General features: G+C 36.2%; 1 protein-coding gene across 1 annotated transcript in view; it reads right to left on the reverse strand.

The window, feature by feature from the left end:
* The window catches only part of LOC140336578 (uncharacterized), a gene marked incomplete in the record, with an annotated part of 67,384 nt that extends 45,097 nt beyond the window's left edge, over positions 1 to 22,287 (reverse strand). Inside the window, 20 exon segments of the mRNA XM_072419785.1 lie at positions 1,532 to 1,583; positions 2,023 to 2,176; positions 2,282 to 2,348; positions 2,887 to 2,938; positions 4,415 to 4,568; positions 4,675 to 4,741; positions 6,680 to 6,731; positions 8,397 to 8,550; positions 8,657 to 8,723; positions 9,599 to 9,650; positions 10,316 to 10,469; positions 10,578 to 10,632; positions 13,999 to 14,050; positions 15,025 to 15,178; positions 15,278 to 15,344; positions 16,082 to 16,133; positions 16,860 to 17,013; positions 19,556 to 19,622; positions 20,992 to 21,043; positions 22,146 to 22,287. Of these exon segments, the coding sequence (XP_072275886.1) occupies positions 1,532 to 1,583; positions 2,023 to 2,176; positions 2,282 to 2,348; positions 2,887 to 2,938; positions 4,415 to 4,568; positions 4,675 to 4,741; positions 6,680 to 6,731; positions 8,397 to 8,550; positions 8,657 to 8,723; positions 9,599 to 9,650; positions 10,316 to 10,469; positions 10,578 to 10,632; positions 13,999 to 14,050; positions 15,025 to 15,178; positions 15,278 to 15,344; positions 16,082 to 16,133; positions 16,860 to 17,013; positions 19,556 to 19,597 (1,601 nt within the window).
* Positions 22,288 to 23,253: the final 966 nt, after the last annotated feature.

The raw sequence follows: 23,253 nt of genomic DNA on the forward strand, positions 1-23,253 counted from the left end.
TAACTTTTATATAACATAAAGTGAAGATCAAGCTAAAATGCTCTTCCTATAGTGCCATCAAATGGTAATAGAAAATACATGTGAGAAAAATCATCAGATGCAAAGGAAGAAAGGAGATTGCATCCTTGCAGAGTGTCATGTACCTGTACCATCTGTGTTGATTTGCTATAGGAATGTAAATAGTTCACATAACAAAGCAAATTATCCCCTTGAATAGTATAGATCACTTTTGTTAGTAAATAAGATAAAAATCTTTTGACTTCAGCCATCCAATCATGTGCAACCGACTTTTTCTTTTTAAATGTCCATGTATGTAATTAAGTATTCTTGGGAAAGTGAGCTATCACCTCATTTACTAAGCTAAGTGAAGTATTCCTTGCAATGTGATAATTATAGTAATTGAACATCCTAAATTTCCTTAGTAAATAGCCCTCATTGTGTTGTCAGATAAGATATACTTCCTGTAGATTATGAAACTACCCTAAAGCTACGTACACACGTCAGATTTTTATCGCCCGATAATCGGCATCGGCCAATTATCGGGCGAAAATCTGCCGTGTGTACAGTCGGTGTCGTCCATCGTCCGGACGACCGACCTGCCGGATCCACGGACGATGGACGACAGCCCATCCTAATGAAAGGGAAGGGGAGAGCGCGCAGCAGGGTGCCGCTCCGTCGCTCTCCCCCTCCCCTCTCCATAGAGCATGAACGGTGCTGTATGTACAGCACTGTTCATGCATCGTGCACTCCCTTGTTGTTGGAAAGGATCGTGAAAGATCCTTTCCAACGACAAAAATTGGAAGTGTGTACGCAGCTTAACAATGACAAGGTGGTAACCAACATGGGTCTTTGTGCCAAAAACAAGAACACTCTGTAAAAGAAACAAATATGAAACTAAATATATATTACATATATATATATATATATATATATATATATATATATAATTAAAACAAAAATGTGGTTTCTTCAATATAATTACTTTAAGAGTCTTAACAGAAACATACCGCCCGACCCTGTAACCTTAGAAATTGTCCCTAAAACAAGTTTTAAAGGTATACATCTGTCTTGTTGTTGTTTTAACACATTTTACACCTAACCTAAAATTTTTATTTAACCATAAACCTAAATTAAAATACACCTGTGCTTTGAAAACAGGTTTACTTTATTGCGACTGCCAAATATATATATGAAGCCATTCTGTAAGTTCACAGCTAGCCAGTTCATAGCTTAGTGGAGATTGAACCCAAGCAAGCCAACCAAACAAGCAGCAAATAAATTATTGACATTTAAAAAGTATTACCTGAAGATTAAAATGACAGCCCCATGGTTTACCTATGGTAGGTTATCTTAAACTAAGTAAATATGAACTCCAGATAAACAGGTAAATACAAACAGTTGTTTGTATTCTAGTCTAATAATTAAGCTTTAATAAAAAAAAAATCAAATCAGCAGAAATTCAGATTTAATTAACATAAATCACAAGATACCACCAAACTGCATTTTCTCTACAGACGACTGTCTTACGTACTTTACAGGTCCTTCAGGAATCTCCTCTGCTGTTGTACTGCACTGGGCTTCAACTGAAGGAAAGAAATAATAAGTCAGTAGGCAGATTGTGCCCGAATAAATCTGAGTTGTACCCAAAGTGATTTCTGCTGTCATCCAGGATATAAACATCATATTCCTTTGACAGCTAATAGTTTACTGACAGTTTCAGTTCCCACCAAGGAAAATGTATACTTATCATAATGTCAGCTACATGTCACATAAACAGTAAAGCTTTACTGGAAATAGGGGTTTCATGGTCACTGCAGCCTGTAGCTGACAGTGTGCTTATGTTCAATACTATAAGTGGCAAATACTATTTTTGTAAAACAAGTTAATTAAGAAATATGAAAAAATACATACTCTCATTTAACTAGGGAACATTTTCATATGTATTCTCCCATAATGGTGAGAATGGCTAATGTTTTAAAGAATATGAAATCAATGATACCCTTTAGGGTACAAAACAATCACCTTCTGGTATTTCTATAGGCTTCTTTTCATCTACAACTTCAATAGGTTTCCTTACAACAAACTTGGATTGACTTGTTCTTTTTTCCAAAATAAATGATCGACTTCCTTTGCGAAGAACACCAGACTGAAGTGCTGCCAAGCAGACTAGAGTTTCCTTGTTTTCAGAAATAAATACAAAATGATAATTAGAACTGTATTCTTGAATGATGTTTTACTCCTTTATACATGTTTTCTTTAGTATACATAATCTGCAGCTTACGCTATTATATGCGTCTGTGATCTGAACGCCACTTTCTTCTATTTGGCAGTGCTCTGGACATGTAACCCTGCAGAAAAAAAACTATTACACGTAATGTAAGAACATATTACACTTAGATCTTTCTCAATCCTAATCATAATGACAAAAAGGAACATCTAGCTTTCTCCAAAACTGAGAATATGAAATAGTGAAGCAAGGTTGGGTTAGCTTGCTGTCTATGAGCGTATTTTAAGTAAGAACAAAAATTGCTTAAGTAAGAACAAAAATTGCTTTTTTTTATTAGTAAATATTAGTTGCCTGACATCATTCCAATCCACTGACTTTGATTGAATGATTGGAAACAAGTGTACATAAAAGGCCTACTGGTTTGATTAGTTTTTTTCCAGAAAAAGGTGAGTAATACCAGCTTCTATAATTTTGTCAAAACAAGGTAACTTTAGGAAATCCCCTGAACTCTTTACTGGATATTCATTTAAGTGATAATTCATTTAAACTTCTCCTCAATGTTACAGACATTTACAATACATGCGTCTATGAAAATAATGATAAAAGTTCTCAAACTATCAACAAACTACAGTTTCTTTAAAGATGACTGTCTTACGTACTTTACAACTCCTTCAGGAATCTCCTTCACTTTTGTATTGCAGTTTGTTTCAACTGGAGGAGAGAAATTGCAAGTCAGTTAAGTACATAAATATATATTTAAAGGTAAATATGTCACTTATTGTCATGAAGACCTAAAAAAGCCATAAGTACATAACAATGCTAAAAGCCTAAAGGCTAGATGCATTTAAACTGTCTGTGGTTATTGATCAAGTCTCCAGGTCCACTAATAACACTTTGCAGCCCACCTCTAGAGGGTGCTACAGATTTTAAAAAAGGAGTTCAGTTAACGTCCTTAAATATGGAGAGCTGCCTAGGAGAATTTTACAAGGGGGTTTGAGAATTGGTTAAAGACTCACAGAAGTTCCAACCTTTTTTCTCTTTAAAGTAGAAATGATCCTTCTTCTCACCAATGCCAGTGCTTAGCGTTGACATAGATAAGTATTGGCTACCATCACACGTGTTTTCACACAGAATTGTAGAGAAAGGAAAAGAGGGCGTATGTCTGACCAGGTCTTGTAACTTACAGAGTGTACTAAGTCAAATTCAGGTGCCTATAGAACTTTACAATCTCATTTAGATGCAATGTGAAGAAAATGTTAACAGAAGTGACAGTCCTTATCAGCTGGGTCAAATGATAATCATGTGAACTAGTCATGTGACTAGTTTTGTGGATCAGTCTGTCTAACTATATCCCTTTATGTGGGGGCCTATTACTACTATGATAAATTAAAAAAGCCCCTTTTGCAGCTCACCCACATACCACAACTAAAATACCATATGAGAAGACAACACTTTATTTTCCCTGTTGGATCACTGTCATTTACTTCTACTAAGACAGACAGAGATGTCATAATCATTGTGCATATGAAAGTCCTGGAATAAACATTTCAAGCTTCTATCCCACCGTTCACTCCACTCGGACATCTGGAAACACCAGCAGTATATGTCCAAATTAATATCGGTCTCACTATCAAATCACTTACAATTCGGTATCATAAGGCTCTTAATGCGGTAAAAAGCCCCAGCAATAATAATAAGTCTCCCCTTACCCCTGAGAAAGACCGGTTCAGGCGAAATGCGTCGGGTGGGACACCTTACCGCCATTGCTAACCTAGTATGATACTAAACTATATTGCTGCTTTTTGGGAAACTAGTGGTTATATGTTAGCCTAGGATTCATTTATAGAGACACAGCTCTTAATCGTTTAAATGATGTTGTTGGAACAATAAAATTTTGTGTTTTTAAATTTCTGGTTTCCCTTCAAAAGCCTGGCTTTCCCTCCCCCCTCTTCTTCTCTTCCTCCCACAGATACACGATATATAATCACAGGCTAGGCAAATAGTCCACTCCTCTTTGATTATCCATTGGGGCTTTTCTTTCGAGTGGAACAAACTAACAAATTAAAATTATACTCATTCAGTTGACAAAAATTCTTTATTATTCCAAAGGTGGTGAGATATGCCATGGTAATAAATTTTTAAAGAAAAGGGAACCATAGATTTTCTTGTAGCGTAAAACATAATTACCTTCTGGTATTTTCTCCGGCTTCTTTTCGGGTATTTTTTCAATAGGTTTTCGTATGGCATATTTGGTTTGGCCCGGTTTTCTTTCTAATATAAATGATCCTGCTCCTTTGGGAAGAACACCAGAATGAATTGCCGCCAAACAGACCCGAGTTTCCTTGTTTTCAGAAATAAATACAAATGATAGTTAGAATAGTATTTTGGAATGATATTTCACACATTTACATATACCATTTTTTTAGTATACATATTCAGCAGCTTACACTGTTATATCCATGTCTGATCTTAACTTTACTTTCTTCCATTTGACAGTGCTCTAGACAAATCACCCTGCAGAAAAAGAGACATATTACTGGCATTTTATGTAGTATTATTTTACACTATGGAGTTCCAGATAGCCATGGAGCTGAGAGAGTGAGGGAGCATACATGACTGGGTGAACATAGGAGCAGACAGGAGGGAGTAAGAAGTTGTTTTGGGGTGGCATGAAGTTTGGTTGATGGTTTAGTAGAGAGCAGAGCTGAGGGCTGGAGGGAAGATTATATAGGTTTAAGGAGGTCATAGAAAGGTCATAGAAATCCTTCCCTTGGGTTTTAGAGATTTTCTGGCATTAGAGGGTCTGATGGAATTTTAGAAGGTTAATAGATCTGTACTCGGCTGATGTTTTTGAAGACAGGGTTGTTTTGGTAACAATGTGGTGGTGGACCTATCATTGGTGTGGAGTCACCTGAATGATGTGAGCAAGGCTAAGATAAACAAAAAATTCTGTTTGGGATACTCTGCAGGTATTGATATTGTTCCCGAGCTGGGTTTTAGTGCATCTGGGAGCAGTATTGTCATGATGGTGCAGATGCCACGTTGATGTGGTGGATGCCTAAGGACTTGCAACCTGGGAAGTGTTACTTTATCTTTTGTTATTTATATGCTAAGTGATTATTTGCTTAATATGTTATTGAAATGCTGCTTTGGGCAATAATAAAGGCCTGTTGGTCATTTGACCATAAACTAGTGCCTGTCTCATTGGGGTAGCTGAGGAGTGGGAAAAGGCTGAGAGGTGGTCAACAAGACTCGGGTATACTACAATAATGAAGTGCTCAATCTCCTATGGACAAAAAGAAGCATCTAATCTTTTCCAAAATGCTACTAGACTGACGTTGATAATTGATTTAAAAGTACAAATTAGTGGATTGTTTTTTGTAATACTTGATTTTACAGCTGAATTATGAATTACATGTTCTTTGAAATGTTGTCAATTTATCCATGTGTAAGAAATAGCAAAAAAGAAAAGTTCCCCATCAAAGCTTGGTGAACTAATTGCTCAAAAAATATTTGCAATTTTCTTGATCCACAAAGCTTTTTAGTGTGGTCAGTCAGTGAGGCCCATGGTGGGCAAAGGCTTTGTTGATAACAAAGCCAAATAATCAAGATGGCCATCAGTCTCACCCTATATAAAAACAACTCCCTATTTTATTACATATAATAAAGCAGAAAATCAAAACCTACTAAAAAGATGAAGCCAATTCTAAATACCCTATCTGTAATGCAATTAAATGGTAATAGAAGCAATCCCATGAGGCTCCTAAATACAAGGGATTGGGTCCTCAATTCACCTTGTTTCTGTACTGCTGCATTGCTAAATATTCAATACTTCCAAAACACAAGTAATGTGAAATAGTGAACCAATGTATACCATATCCCTAAAAAAAATCCTTCAAGTTTAACTTCTCCCTAGAAGAGAAATAGAGAAGCAAGAAAGTTGAATCTGACAGGGTCCACCATTGATTTTCATCAGCAAATATTAGCTGCCTGAATTTCATGCTGATTTACTGAATTAAGTGAGTGGTCTGAAACAATTGTACAAAAGGGGGTCAGCAGATTTTCTGTAGTTTTGTCACAGCAGGGTAAGTTTCAGAAATCCCCTGGGCTCTTTAGTGGATATTCATTTATGAGCAGACTGAGAAAAGTAATCCTTTTGTGTGTGAAATTCCCCCACCTACTAGATTGTAAGCTCTTCGGGGCAGGGTCCTCTCCTCCTGTATCACTGTCTGTATTAGTCTGTCATTTGCAATCCCTATTTAATGTACAGCGCTGCGTAATATGTTGGCGCTATATAAATCCTGTTTATTAATAATAATAATAATAATAATAAGCCATTTAGTCTTCTCAATGTTACAGACATTTATACTACATGCTTCTATAGAAATAATGATAAAAATGCTCAAACTATCAACAAACTACATTTCCTTTACAGACGACTGCCTTACGTACTTTACAACTCCTTCAGGAATCTCCTTCACTTTTGTAGCGCAGTTAGCTTCAACTGTATAAGAGAAATTGTAAATCAGTTATATATATATATATATATATATATATATCAAATATATCAAAAGATTATATTTATACATTATATTTAGGTAAAAATGCCATTTATACATACATATATAGAACATTGGATTTCTTTGGAACATGGATTTCTTGCTCTGAACACAAAGTCTGATAATGGTCACATCCTCTAAACCAGTGGTCCCCAACCAGTGGACCCAGTAATATAGAATAAAATGTTGCCGTGGCCCGGTATATGTACAGTTTACACTACTCTACTGTTCTAAGCAGCTTTGCCTCCTGTAAGCACACTAGCTGAGAATAGCAGAGTAGTGTAAGAGAGCTGGTGTGCTGTCAGGTGTCAGAGCTGCTGGGAATGGCAGAGAAGTTTAAGCCTTGCATACATTGCTCTGCCATTCTGAGCAGCTCCTGTGTAAGCAGTGTGAAGAGAGCTGCCCCCCCTCCCGCTGGTTGTGCTCCTGCTGTCACACTGTCAATAGCATTAGGGCAGTGTAAGAAGGGCCACCGATGCTACCACTGTGATGTGATGGCACCACAGCAATAAAACCCCGACTTGCCCCAACATTTTAATATACCAACAGCTCTCAATTGAGGAGAAATTGTGGTTCAAAGAACATAAAGGGACATTTATATGTGACAGGGAACCATTGTATGGTAGTAGTGATGATGTTTTCGAGGGGAAGCCACAAGAATCCTCCACTTATTTTACATTTCCATTTTCTCTACTGTTAAAGAGAAATTAGGGTTCAGAGAAGGTAAGTGGCCAGATTTTTTGACATCGCGGCATACGTCACGGATCTGGGCACTTTAGTTCCACTTTAACGAGAAAAGGTCCCTGATTCTTTTTAGGATTTTATGTTTGGGACCCCGTATCTGGCAACTTGTTATGTTCAGGGGGTGTATGAGAGGTGGGATTATTTCGCAGTGCAAGGTGGGCAGCACAGCTGATCTCCCAGGTCCATAGAACACACCCACTCTTGGGGAGCTCACACTGAAGCCTAATCTCATAGAAAAGATAGAAGTTGCGCACACAGAGAGTAGTACCCATTCCGAAGGTAGGATTTTCTTATAGGACTGTGACGCTTCTGACTGGCTCCGGTCTGTGGCCCGAGGGTTGGGGACCACTGCTCTAAACTACCTAGGTGGTTATTGATCAAGTCTCCAGATCCCCTAACTGCTAACAGAATTGAAATGAAAATGAAAGAGGGTGTGTGTCTGACTAGGTCTGTTAGATTACCTAGTGTATTAGGTCAAATTCAGGTGCCTAAATGACTTTACAATCTCATTTAGATGTACTGTGCAACTGAGATAAAGGGACTATTAAAACAGAAATTGTTAAAAAAAAGTGACAGTCCAGTGACTTAGTCAGATAAGTATAATGTGAATTGAAAAGTACAGTCACATGATTAGTTTTGTGGATCAAACCCAATGTCTGCCTAAATATATCCCTTCCTGTCACAGTTGAACTTTGTGATATCATTGGGACCAATTACTACTAGAATAAATTAAATATACACTCAATACACATATATTCAGTTCAAGAAAATGCTCACCTTTATTATCCAATAAATGGTGAGACTGTCACTTTTTTTTTTAAAGCAAAGAAAACCATCTATTTTACTGTATGGTATTACATAATTACCTTCTGGTACTTTATTCTGCTTCTGTTCTGGTATTTTTTCAATAGTTTTATCTTTACCAAATTTGGTTCGACCTCGTTTTCTTTTTAATATAAATGATCGAACTCCTTTGCGAAGAACACCAGACCGATGTGCTGCCATGCAGACTGAAGCTTCCTTGTTTTCAGAAATATATACAAATGATAATTAGAATTGTATTTTGAAGGATATTTTACTAATTTTCTAATTATTTTTTTTTTGGCATAGATAATCAGCAGCTTACACTAATATATCCATCTGTGATTTGATCCTTATTTTCTTCCATTTGGCAATGCTCTGGACATATCACTCTGCAGACAAAAAGAGAACATTTTATTGGAGTCCCATGTAGGAATATATTACACTATGGAGTTCCTGTAGAAGTGTTCAGTCTTCTAATGACATCTAGCCTTCACCAAACTGCTACTTGGACAAGCTGTGGCGTAGCATTAATGAGTTTTATCAGGTGGAGAATCTTACCTCTACCTTGAGAGGAACAGAGGAAGCCATCCACATCCATATTATTGGTTTAAAAGTAGGAATTAGTTCATTGACTTTGGTAAATTTAATTTCACAGTTGAATTATCAGTTACATGTTCTGTGAAAACGCATGAAAAAAGTTTGTCTTAAAGGCTTGGAGCACTCGGCGCTCATAATATTTAGGGCCCTGTAGTTGTCTAATATGGCTTTTTTGATTAACAAAGCTTTTTGGTTACCATGTCAGTGAGGGCATCGTGAGCAATGCGTTGAGACCATCGGTCTAACCCCATGGAACATCTCACAGTAGAAAATCAAATCCCACCAAAAAGATGTAGCCAGTCAAAAATCCTCCATTTGTAGTGCAAATAAATGATAATAGAAGGCAATGCCAGGATGCTCTTAGGGTCATGCTCTTAGGCTCTCAGGGTCCCTGAATGGTCATCTTTCAGTAATGTTGCTTTGCTAAATAATGTACATTTCCAGTACACATGGAATGTGAAATAGTGAATTTGTATGGAAGTTTTAATTCCTAATTTCAATCAAGAATTGCTTGTTGTTTATAAGTGTATGTTATCTCTAAAAAAAAGTTAAAGTTTATTATTTTCCTAGAGGAGAGATTGAGAATATAAAATGAAAAAAAATTACAATTTTTCTTAAAATAACAACAAAACACATTTCCCATTTTACAGAGAGCTGTCTTACGTACTTTACAACTCCTTCAGGTACCTCCTTTACTTTTGTTTTGCAGTTCACTTCAACTGGAGGAAAGAAATTGTTATTAATTTAAGTACAGAAATATATATTTAAAGGTAAATATGCAATTTCAAAGTCATACAAACCTAAAATAAAGTCATATGTATATAGAAGAACATACGGATTTTTTGTTCTGAACCTAACGCCTGGTGCTAAAAGGTCACACTCCGATAAACTGTCTAGGTGGTTTACCTCTACCAGCCCTATACAGCCCACTTGTAGAGGGTACTGCAGATTTTAAAAATGGAATTAATGTCCTTTTACCACAGCAAACTGCATAGGAAAAACTACATGGGTGTTTATAGAATTGGTTAGGGACCCACTGATGTCTTTTTTTCTATTTAAAGTAGAAATGTGCTCTTTGCTCACCGATGTTGGCATAAATAATGGCTACCCGCTCCCCTTCATCCTATCTCTAGGGTTCTCACAGGAAGTTATAATAAAAGGGAAAGAGGTTGTATTTCTGACTAGCTCTGTAAGATTACAGAATACATTGGGTCTCCTTTAGACGCATTGTGTTACTGCTGTAACAGGACTAAAAAAAATAGAACATTTTAATAGTGACAGTCCCCATCATTTATGATATAATTGGTACCCTTAAATCTTTTAATCCTTTAAATGGTAAGATTTGCCATGATAATTTAGTTATAATATAAATATACATAATTACCTTCAGGCATTTTCTCTGGCTTCTTTTTAGCTTTTTTTTCAGTAGATTTCCGTACGGTAAATTTGTTTTGGCCTGTTTTTTTCTCTAAAATAAATGATTGAGTATCTTTGCTCAAAACACCGGAATGAAGTGCTGCCACACATACTGGAGTTTCCTGGATTTTGAAAAGAAGTTCAAAACAATATTAAGATTAAATTTTATGAATGATGTTTTACTCATACTACTTTACAATATAAATACATTGGTATTCTCTGCAGCTTACACTGGTAATTTGCAGTTCACTTTTCTCAGTATTGCAATGTTTTGGACATTTTACCCTGTAGGAGAAAAAACATATTAGTGGGGTCTCATGCAACATATTACCCTATATAATTTATGTAGCAGATGCCTTACTGCCTTACAGAAAAATAAATCTAGGTCTTTCAAAAATGCTACTGAGAAGGACTGTGGTTCATGAAATGTATTTCTTTTAAAAAAAGAATAAACAATTCAGGCAGTTTTTGTGTTGTATTTATTTATGTCCAAAAAATGGTAGCTAATTGATGAATGTAGTACAATGAACATGAAAAGAAAACATTACCATTTAATGCTTGAAACATACATAACTCCTAACTTTATAGTTCTGTTGCTATGCAATATGACTTTTTTTCCTAATGTCACACTGACATACCAATCACATTATTCAATATGAATATTGACTGCCTGGCCTTGTTTATTGAAAGAGCTATTGGTAAGCATATCCCACGACCTGCTGAACACAGAGCTTTGTTAATACACAAATCCATGTGTTCCTGATCATGGGCAGTCTTATCTTTATTTAGAAGTTTTTATTATTCTTTGAATAGTGCTTTTCACTAAAAATGTTTAGGTTACTCTAAGGCACCAAAATAATACAACCCGTCACAAATGCTTCACCTGCAGTGCTAGCAAATGGTAATGGAGAGCAAATGAGGCATACATACCAAAAAGAAAAGGTTACAGAATCATGTTTCTAGAGTAGAACCTCATGATATGTCCATTACCATTTGCTAGCACTGGAGGTGAAGGGCATTCCATAAATATAGAAATGAAGGATAGCCTTCATCATTTGAAAATCATAAAGAATATAACAAAATATGCAAAAAAAAAAAAAGAAATAAAATCTGCAAATTTTCAAAATGAAAGACAGATTGCAAAAAAAGTAAGTCAAACACCAAAAATGTTTTAAATGTATTAATAGCAAAAAGATCTGATCTGAGCATGTAGGCCCCTTAAAGCAGCGGTCGCCAACCGGTGAAATTAGTAGTCTGTGACAACCAAAAGGTTATGGACCACTGCCTTAAAGGATATCTTGGAGTTGGTAACTGGGGATAAAGAAAAGGTGAAACTTACTAAACACTTTTTTTTAGTATTGTGTACACAAAGGAATATTGCAGATCTCAAGTCCAAATTGCCAATAGCAATGTCACTTTAAGGTCATTACAAAAAATAGGTGGGCACGCTTTGTGTCTGGAGGAAAATAAATGTAATCTCTGGATAAGGAAGGGATTCTTCACATTAAGGTCTGTGAAAATGTAGAATAGGCTCTCTCTGGAAGTAGTTTTAGCAGGTACTATAGATTGCTTTAAGAAAAATCTGGATTCTTTTCTAAAAGCCCAGAATTTACTTGGGTAATAAAGCTATAAAGTAAAGATACCAGAGACTGCTAATCCAGAGAACATCTGATTGCCCCACAGGATCAGGAAGGAGTTTTTTTCCCTGTTGGAGCAAATTGAACTAGCGTTTTTTTTTTTTTGCTTTCCTCTGGATGAACTATGTCTATAGGGATTATTTCCCTAGTGGTTGAACCTGATGGACATTTTTAACCTAACTATGTATGTAACTATGTCATTGAAGTGTCATTTTACTGTACTGCTGTGTTGCTTCATATGGTGCATTTACTATATAAGAGACTGTGAACCAGGGTTCCCTCTACCTAATGTCAATGACACCTTTCTCTTTTTAAATTAATATATCTTAGGCCTCGTTCTCACTATATGAAAGTGTGGTCACTGTGTGTTACTGCAACAAAACGCACACTGCATTCTGCAACATGCAGATTTTCTGTGGCTGTCCGTTGTAATGCTGACCACATTCAGTGTCAAAAACAAACAGAAAGGCGTTCCACAGTGCCTTGTAAAAAGGCACTGCAGCGCAATGCAAAAATGGGAACAGCAGATATTGCTCTCTATGCAGTGTCTGATGGGTTGGCATATTGCATACCTTGTGAGGTGCAGTGAACTAAAAGGCAGCACTGGACAAAAAGGGAAAGAAACTTCTTTTATGTACAGTCCTTTTTCCTAAACATATAGTTCTTCTCAGTACTTAGCTGTCTTAAAAAAATATAAAAAATAAAAATAATAAAAACCCAAACACATAACTGCTAACCTAAGTTTTAACACCTAAATTACTAGAGCCCATAGTCTCCTTCACTTTGCCTCTGCTGCCACTCCATTTGCCACTGCGCATTTTTGAATATTGTGGCACATTCCCCTTATCATGTGATAGCCAGTGTTTAATTTTTGGGGTTTTTTCATGGAACATTTCTACTTAGATTATGATCTTTAGTCTTCAGCTATCTACCATTTGTTAGTAAATGAGTCTTAGAAGCAAACTCATGAACAAATTATCTATCTGCTACTGTAGCTTCTGTTTAGCCTTGATTTTCTGCACAAAGATTCCTTTTAAATTTCCTTGTGGGTTAATAATACTAGTGGTTACACGCCTATGCACATGATCACAAGCTCATCGCTTGATGCAGTTTTTTTTTTTTAATTTGAATGCATTACTTTGTTTATTTTAAAAAAGAACTACTTAAACATACTAAGTTATATGAGCTTTTCTGCACCCGTTTTTTTAAACAATACTCAACTATGAGCTGGCCTAATTGTTTTTCTCACTCTATTGTAAAGGTTCATAGCAAACATTGTCCAATGCATAGACTACTCATGCCATTTTTCTGTTTTATCCTTATCTATGTTTACCTGATGCATGGACATAGTTTATTTTATTGCTTTTCATTGTAAGTTTTTTATACTGTTTGGGATTTTTTTTTTCTTTTTATTTATTTCTTATTTTTTGTTTTGCTTTCTTGCAATTGTTCTTTGTTTCTGTAATATTTTGGCACTAGAGCACTAGAGCAAATCCTTTTTGCTTGGTGACTTTGCCTGTTGCAGGGAATGCTTAAATTTTGCCTTGCATCCTAAATCAAATCGGAGAAAAGTGACAAGCCAACAAAAAAAGCAGGAACATAATTTTCTGGGGCCATTCTGTACATACAATTGAATGTTAGCAGAGGAAAAATAGCTGGTGTAACAATTGTATGATTTTTTCTTAGAAAATATGTTATTAGAGAAACATGGAGGTTTCCATTTTGGACCTCTGTATCTAATTAGTTGCCTGGCCTTGATAGGGATCCACTAGCTTTATTGTTTTAAGTGACCACCTAGGAACATTTATACAACCAAGGACTTCTCACTTTCGACCCTGTTTTGTATACTTGCAACTCAGTAGTTCTCTGTTTTAATGTGTTTGCAAAGTGTTATTTTAGTACAGACTAGGGAACAAAAAGTGATATGTTCATACTACACATTTCTATTAATATAATGGAGAAATGTTGAATATAAACAAACTGCATGTCCTTAATACAGAATAGTTTTCTGTACCTTACAACTCCATCAGGAATCTCATTTATTGTTGTATTGCACTGAGCTTCAACTGAAAGAGAAAAATATTAATCGGTTAAGTGAAGTACCATTTACATGTAAATATGCAATTTATATTTATAATGACTTAGAATAAGGTCATACATACAGTAGATGGGAGAAAATGTTTTTTTTTGCTCCACAGCAATTATACAGAAAGACACTCAGAATGATTACTGATTAGGTCTCTGGGTTACCCACAGCATTATATGGTGATAGTGGCTATAGTGAGGATCATATTAGGAGTGTACTAAAATACTGTCTCTAAGAAGCAGCTCCTTTTGCAATAATCTCATTGATTCTAGAGATGGACAATCAGGGCTTGATTTATTAAAGCTGTGCAAGACTGGAGAAGACAGACTATCATGGGAGAACCTGGGGGATCCAGCAAACCTGCAATAGACATAGTGCAGGACTGCCAACTAATATCAATAGGTTTCTAGGTCACCCAGTTTTTCCGGTTTTGTAGCGCTTTATTAAATCAGGCCCACTGTGTGAGGAGTATCCCCACTTAACCCTGCATTGACTGTGTTAAAGTTTAAAGAGTGTTGCTAATTTTATCATGTTGGTTCTGCCTCAATAAAGACCACCCAGCCTGGAAAAAGAAACAAAGAAAACCCTGCAGTTTTACTTCTCAAGAGTCATGATCTCTACCAAACAAAAGGTTGCTGAACCTTGGGGGAGTAGGGTGGATGGGGGAAGGGGTAAGCACTGGGGAGGTGGAAGTCCAAAGCTACAAGTTGTGCATGTTGTACCCCTACATGTCATGTGTGTGACTGATTGACTGACTGTTTTGATTATAATAGTACTTTTTCTTATTTGCCTATATCAGTTCTAGTATCTATTACTGCTATGATAGTTGCAACATACTCTCATTAGCTGAACAAAACTCTTACATTTATGTTTCCAGAAAGAGTAAGGACGGCTGCGTCTATTTAGTTTTAAAGACTAGAGAAATATTTTTTATCCTTAGGGTAAAATATTTACCTTCTTGTAGTTCTGTAGGTTTATTTTCAGCTAAGTCTTCAGGAGATTTCCTTACAACAAATTTAGTTTGGCCTGGTTTTCTTTCTAATAAAAATGAACGAGCACCTTTGGGAAGGATACCAGCACGATATGCTGCTAAACATGCAGGCGTTTCCTAGTTTTTAAAAGGAAGTACAAAAAATGTTATTAATAAACAATGTTCTACTTAATAAAATATATGTTTACCTCTTGGTATGCTTTATCTGAAACTTACAATACTATTTCCATCTGCATTGTCCACCCTGCCTTCTTTCATTTTGCAGCGTTTTGGACATATTACCCTGTAGGGGAACAAAACGTATTACTAAAAGAGCAGGGATTAGAGGAGTGTTTTTGGTGACCTTGATTTTGAGAGAAAGTTAGTGATTTATTGCGTTCTTAAACGTCATTGAAATGACAACTTCTTTATCTATTTGGTGAAATTAGTTAAATAAGAAACAATAAAGCTAGAATCACAAGGCACTCCTAAATGGAACACCGAAGAACTGTTTTTTTTTTTCAATAAGGTATGGGATCATATGTGTGAGCATGATGATTATTGGCTCTGTTGATTAAAAAAATCATGTGATCATATACAATCTTGATTGCATTGTTTATCTACAAAGCCACCAATTACAATGCCCTCACTTGATCACAGGTCCTTGTTGGCAAAGATATGGTCATGGTCAACCTCATTTCTATTTGCAAGCCTTTAAAAGCTTTTGTACAGTGAGTGCTCTTTATTGACAAAGTTTAGTTTACTGCTTAGCAGGTAAAATAAAATAGCAAATCAGATCCCAAAATGGTTACTTTGGTTAATTATAAATGGTTAAAGGGATACATTTCTAGGGTATAATTCCACAATAAACTTGAAGAAGAGTGTTCTGCACCATATACGCCTGTATTGTCTTAGAAAGTACAATACACCACAATACAAGGGGGGGGGGGTATCAAGATTTCCAGGGCTCCTGTTCAGTGAATATGTGTTTGATATCTTTTGCTATTAATAATTTTTAAAGTAAAATGATGTCCTACCTACCTTACAATTCCTTCAGGAATCTCTTTAATTGGTGTATCACACTGAACTTCAACTGTAGGAAAAAATGAAAATTAGGTAAGTGCAGAGGTGTATAAGGTAAATATGGTGTAAATATTTACAAAGGTAAACATGGTGCTTTACACATGATGTGGTATATTTACACATTTAGGGGGAGAACAACCTACAATAAAGTCACACATATGGGGGATAACATCCATGGGTTATTCTAAACCCTGTCTGACCCAAACTACTTTCCTATGCAATTATCTGAAAGTCAGCATTTGCGTGGTAATTTACATTTGATTTACAGCATTTGCATATGATTATAGCTTGCAGACTGCCACCTGACAACATGGAGGTTCCATCACCATTCCCTAAGTCAGTGGTCGCCAACCTTTTTGGTTCAGCGGACCACTAAAATCACCGGCTCCTGACCGCACATCCGCAGGGAACCAGGTGTCAATCAAAGGGGGAGAAACCTCCCCCATGTTGACTTCATTGTGATGTAGATCCGGCCACTCTGGTATGGCAGATCTAAGCCTGTGATGGGAGAGTGGGCGGGTTATGTCCAAGGACACAGCCCACCCACTTTCCTAAGCCTGGGACATGTACAGGGACGTGTTCTGTGGCTCTGGCCGATGCGTCCCCCCAGCGGGGTCCTTCTCCTGACCCCGCCTGGGGGTGCACTGGCTATCCGAAAATCTACTTCTGTCCCCTGGTGACTGATATATATTTATTTTTACAAAATAAAACAAACAAATAAAGCAAAAAAAATCACCTTCTGGTATATCCACATGCTTTGATTCAGCTGTTTCCTCAGTATGGGACCTTATAACAAATTTTTTTTGACTTGTGTGTTTTTCTAATACAAATGATCGACCTCCCTTCTGAAGAATACCGGCTTGAAATGCTGCCAAGCATACCGGAGTTTCCTGGATTAAAAAACAAAACAAATACTGATAACTACTTGCATTAAAAGTGAAAATGTTCTTTATCTAAAAGAAATTTAAATGATACATTTTATGAGGCATAATTTTAAAGCAATGACTGAGACTTTTATCAAGCATTATGTGGTATTGAATTACTGTCATTTAAAACACATTTGCGGAAAAATTTGACATAGGTCAAATGTTCCTCCTTCTAGATATGCTAATAAAACTGTATGAATTTAAATGAGTCTAAAAAGTCTAAATGGGATGCACATATGACAATCCTGACAATATATTGTCAACAAATGGTCATAATGCCAAGTCAAACAATACGTGGGCAACAAAAGGGCAATTAATATGATACATAACAACAACATGATAACAAGAGTGCATTTATTACAACATATGGATGATAATAATAGTAATAACAGTAACAAACCTGTCACTGTAGTGTGCCCAGTTACACTAGTGCTCAGAGTGCTGCAACCAGTTAAATTTATGTTAAATCTAATTGTTAGCCTATAGTTGGTGGACTGTCTAGAATTCGTGATAGTCTTTTAGTTAGGGTTTAGTATAGTTCCCTCATTTAGATGGTTCCTAACGTAGTGCATCCTTTTAGTTGGTGGCCAGCTTAGTGCTCCTATTAAGTTGGAGTTTGTTGTAGTACCTCTTTTTTAATTGGTTGTCAGTGTTGTTTCCCCTTTTAATTGGTGATAAGTGGTTTTGATGCCCCTTACACTCATGGTCAGTGGTTTGAGTACCTCTTACAATGTTGGTCAGTGGCTTAATTGGTGTTGTTAATCAGTGGTTCTAGTGTGCCCCAAATTCGAGTAATAGTTTCCATAGAAGGAATCATTATTGCCAGTGAGTTTTTCATCTATAGCAGCAACTAGTCCTATGCTTCTATGCCCCAGTTTTGATAAACAATGTCAGTTCCAGAAGCTATTGTTGATGAGGGAACAATCCAGTATGTGAACATCCAGTATGTTACAAACACCTTCTCTTAGCTAGTAACCCTGTGCATAGATTTTCCAGCATGCTCAGCAACAATCTAAGCACCAGCAGGCTGAGAAGGGCCATCCCAGGGCAAGGTTAACCACTTTGTTAACCCTTGCCAAACACACAATCACAGGTAAACTGCCATCACGTGCTTGGATGGAAGCATGCACCATTACTCTTGACAACTGCAGTTGTGATTCTGTTTTTTTTTTTTAGAAGTGTCTGTGTCATCGGCTGCCACTCCAAATAGGGATCAGAAATCAGAATGTTTGTAGTAGCGTTTTCAGAAGAGAAAAGTACACTATTTCTACTTAGAGCATTCAGCTTACACTTTTTATAGTGTTTAATAAGTAAAAACATAATAAACATAATAAAGTGCATACAAAAGTACAGAAAAGCAAAGACTAATCAAAGAACAATAACTGAACAATAGCAACAGTGTAAAATAAAAGAAAACAACTGTGAAATAATACTTAGGTGAAAGTTGGTTTGCCTTGGTCCAGGTTGCTGTGTAAAGTTCAAGTTATCAGTCAGAGTCACTGGGCTCCCTGCAGTGCTCAATCTGTTAATGCTGTTGTCCTTAGCAACAATATAGTATCACTGAGAGCTCCCCCTGGTAGGCTAACATGGCATTTTTTCTTTTCCAATACACAGAGGAGGGACTAATAGGTCCATCCAATGACAGCAGGGTGTGGGCTGTCTTAAAGGGTGTGTTCACATGGATTATGCTTTTATTTTAGCATAATTCCCCAGGTTCAGGTTTTAGGAACTGCCAACCCCCAGATTATTAGTTATTCCAAAATCTGGAGTCCAAAGAGACCAAACCAGGCATGTCTGGGACCTATGGTTCACCAAAACAGGCTATAGAGGCTTTAGGTTTAAGCTTTCCTAAGAACTATTAGACTAATTCTTGGTCTCAAAATGCTCACGATAATCATACGGCTATGAATTCACCAAATACAACTTTCTACAGAACTGTGTAGTGGAAATATGATATTTAATAAATGTGTTCCTAAATACAGCTCAGAGGTCAGTCAGAGGCCACTTCACTACCCTTATAAGAAATATCTGATAAGATAGCAGTGTGCAGCATGGTAGCTCAGAGGTTAGCACTCTGGCCTTTGCAGCGCTAGATTTTAGGTTCGTATCTTGGCCAGGGCACTATCTGCATGAAGTTTTCATGTTCTTGCTGGGTTTCCTCCAAGTACTCTGATTTCCTACCACAACCTCAAAAACTCATGCAGTTATATTAATTGGCTTCTCCCCCCAAAATTTACTTTAGACTGTATTAAAAGACATATGACATGGTAGTGACATTGGATTGTGAGCCTCTCTAAGTGACAGCTAGCGAAATAACTACAGAGTTTGTAAAGCTTTGTATATTATGTCAGTATTATATAAATACTAGTTATTAATATTATTAAATCATGAGGCAGTTTCTAATTAGATGCATACTGTCAGTTGTGGCACTTGGGGCTGGTTACATCTCCAGCTCACTCTTAGGTATGACATTGTTATATACTTTTCAGTATTATCTGCAACTTACACTGGTATGTCCATCTGTGCTTTGCAATTTCTCTACATCCATTAGGCAATGCTCTGGACATATCACCCTGTAACAGAAGGAAAGATTACTGGAGTCTTATTCTGGAACATATTACCCTATTAAGTTAATGTAAGAATATTCCATATCTGAGTGCACAAAGGAACATATAAATCTCTCCAAGAGGCAACTAAAAGTTGTGCCTCGATTTGCAATTGATTTTTAATTAGGGACTATTAAAGAGCTTTCAGGCAACGCATTTTCTCTGAAAAAAAACATTTGTTAGTTTTTTTTAACCAAAAATGTCCACTAGATTAGCTAATTAGTGAAACTAACAAAGAAATGTTTAGCTTTAAATTCTTATGACTTGTTTGGTATTGTTAGAGCCATTTCAGACTCACACTTACTCACACTTAAAAACACTTACCTTGTCCACGCAGCTCCTCCGGAGACGTCTGTCCTCTTCTGTCTTCATCGGGCGTTTGCAGTGACGATCTCCGGGGTTTCCCGGTGATGTCGCAGGCAAGCGTCTGTGCGGGCGGGAGGCGGGGCAGGAAATTCAAATCACTTTGTATTGAACTCAACACAAAAAAGCTGTATTGAGTCCAATACAAAGAAACCTTTATATAATATATAAATAATTGTATTATATATATAATATATAAGCTACTGTACAGTTTTATTGCATTATACACTATTATGTTTTTTTAAACATTTAAAAATTTAAGATTTTTTTAATGTTTTATAAAAAAATTTTTTTAAAATTTAATATTAAATTTATTAAATTTTGGACATATTTCGGTGAGTTATGCCTAAGAATTATAGCCTACAATCTACAATAAATAAATAAATTAAATAAATAACGCTTTTTGCATGGAAGTACGGAAAGAATTAGAACTCCCGGCGTTTGCGTACACGTCCCTCGACGATTCCTGATGATGTCGGTGCATACGCCTGTCGACGGGGGTTGTAGCGGGAAATTCAAATATTTTGCATTGGATTCAATACAAAGGCCTGTATCCAATCTAATACAAAATAATACAAAATATATTTATGTGGTTTTGTCTATAGGTATGTGACGTTAGACGTTGTTTTAAAATTTACCACACTAGGGAGGTGTTTTAGAAAAATATATTACTACACAGTATACTGAATTATTGCATTTTCAGTATTTTTTATTTATTTATGCATTCTTGCTTAAGCTGATTTTTGTGTTTTTTATTTAATTTAATTATTAAAGTGTGTTTTATTTGAAATGTCATGTTCCCTTATTGCTATTTGATAATGTACAATACCTGAACAAAGTGGTTGTAAAATAAAGAACCAGTGTGCTTGCTCACTAATTGTATTCATTCAAAATACATACATTTATTAATATAATGATGGAAATGTTTTAAATATTGACATACTGTATTTTATACAGAAGGGCATTTATGTACCTTACAACTCCGTCAGGAATATCATTGATTGTTGTATCACACTGAACTTCAACTGCAGGAGATAAACATAAAAGCGGTTATGTAGAGAATTGTACACATAAACATAAATATGCTGTTTATAGTCATACCAAACTATAAAAAAATAACACTTATGTGAGGAGTATAATTATCGCTCCAAATCCAAGGCCTGGTGCTAAACATTAAAAGACTGCCTTAATGTCACCACTTGGCAACAGAAAGCACAACTTGCATCTATGCAACCAAAAATGGAGGTTAATTCTCTCTAAATATTTCTTCCTATGACATGAGTTGGGTTTGAAGGACCACTTCACTCAAAAGATCAGTAATGTTTACAGCTGATCTAAATATCATTTTGATTTGCCTGCTTCCAAAGTAATGCTGGGGACCTAGGATTGCAAGGATTTGCCCAATCTTTTAAATAGCATTTATATCTCTTCAGAGTTCTAGCTCATGATGCAATGTACCAAATACACGTCAATGCTCACATGCAGGCTATTATGAATTTCTGCATCGGGCTGCCGATGCAGGCCAAAACGTCATCCCAACATAAAGTCTTTTCTCAATCAGGAACCTCTTACGTCTTTATGACTAAGCCCCAGGAAGTAAGAAGTGCATAACATACATTGCATTTAACATGTACAGTATGCTTATCACGTGAGTGTTTGAAGTCAATATTTTTAATGTAGCATTTGCAATAAAATGATTTAGTTATGGTAGACTTCACATTAGAGTGAGGCTGTGTGGCTTTCTCACACCTGCAACACTTACAGCTAGGGAGAAAGATCATTTGGAATATATCAAGTGATTCAAAAGGTTCATTCTTGTGTGGCTTTCATTAATGATATAGTCTGCTGCAGCTTAGAACTTAGTAGTCACCTATGACCAGGTGGACCAAGGGGATCCTTATCCCCTCCCAGGAGCCTTCTACAAAAACAGAATCATATTCATATATATTTTTTTTCAGTATAGAAGTATCCAAGCCTATCATGGATAGTTGCAACATATTCTCATTCAACTGAAGAAAATTCTTATATTTGTTATCTCATAAATGATAAGAATGGCCATGTATTTTTAGTTCTAAAGAATATAATATCATTGATACACCGATAGGGTTTAAAAATAAAGAAAATCACCTTCTGGTAGATGCTTGTTTTCAGTTATTTCTTCAAAATTGGGCCTTATAACAAATTTTTTTTGAAATGTGTTTTTCTCTAAAACCAATGATTGCACTCCTTTGCGAAGAATACCAGCTTGAGATGCTGCCAAGCATAATGGAGTTTCCTAGATTTTAAAGCAAGTATGAAATTAAATTAAAATAGCATTTTATGATTGATGTCTTACTTACAGATATTTGTCACAGTGATATTTAGTACAACTTTTAAAATTAAACAAATGCTAATATCTACCAGAGAAGAAACAGTGACAGTGAAAAGTAGGTCTTAAGCAGTGGATAGTGGTGCACATATGGCAACCAAAACAGTTAAATGTTACAATTGACAGTATGGCCAGCAAAAGGGCAATAGGACAATATATGGCAACAAATGAGCAATTGTTACAATATATAGAAACAAGCAAACAAGCAACCAGTCATTTCCCTTTTTGGGTAATGAGAACATCAATGACCATAACATCAGTATAGTGTTCCTGGGTACACTGGTGGTCAGTGTGCTGCCCCCTTTAAACTGGGAATCAGTGTAGTGCACCACTATAAATAATGGTCATTAGTTGGAGATAGTCAGAAATGTCCCTTTTTAGTTGATGGACAGTGTAGTGTTTTCCCTTTATTTTGTTGTTACTGTAGAGCCCCACTTTAAATGATGTGCATTATTGTGGGCCTTTTAGTTGCCAGTTAGTGTAGTTTTCTTTTTTAGATGGTGGTTAGTAATGAGGCCTCCCTTAAGTTTGTGGTCAACAATAACCCCCTTGTAGTTGGTGGTCAATGGTGGTCAATGAAGTACCCTCATTTTAGTGTTCAGTACAGTGCGCCCCTTTGGGCATTAAACAAAATGTTCTTAGATGAAGGATAAGTATAGTGGTCCTATTTGTCCCTTTATTTGGTGATTTAGTTTTGTTTAATAGTTGGGTTATATTAGAGGTCAGTGGTTTTGGCAATCCTTATTTTGGTTTTAACACCCCTTGTATTGGTAGTCAGTGTTGCCCTTTTTTTCCTATGGTCAGCGGGATCCAAAGAGTTACTGGTGTTAAGAAAATATTCAAAAGAAGTAACTAGTCCGATGCTGC

This window comes from Pyxicephalus adspersus, chromosome 8 (assembly GCF_032062135.1).
Source record: "Pyxicephalus adspersus chromosome 8, UCB_Pads_2.0, whole genome shotgun sequence".
NCBI classification, from domain to species: domain Eukaryota; kingdom Metazoa; phylum Chordata; class Amphibia; order Anura; family Pyxicephalidae; genus Pyxicephalus; species Pyxicephalus adspersus.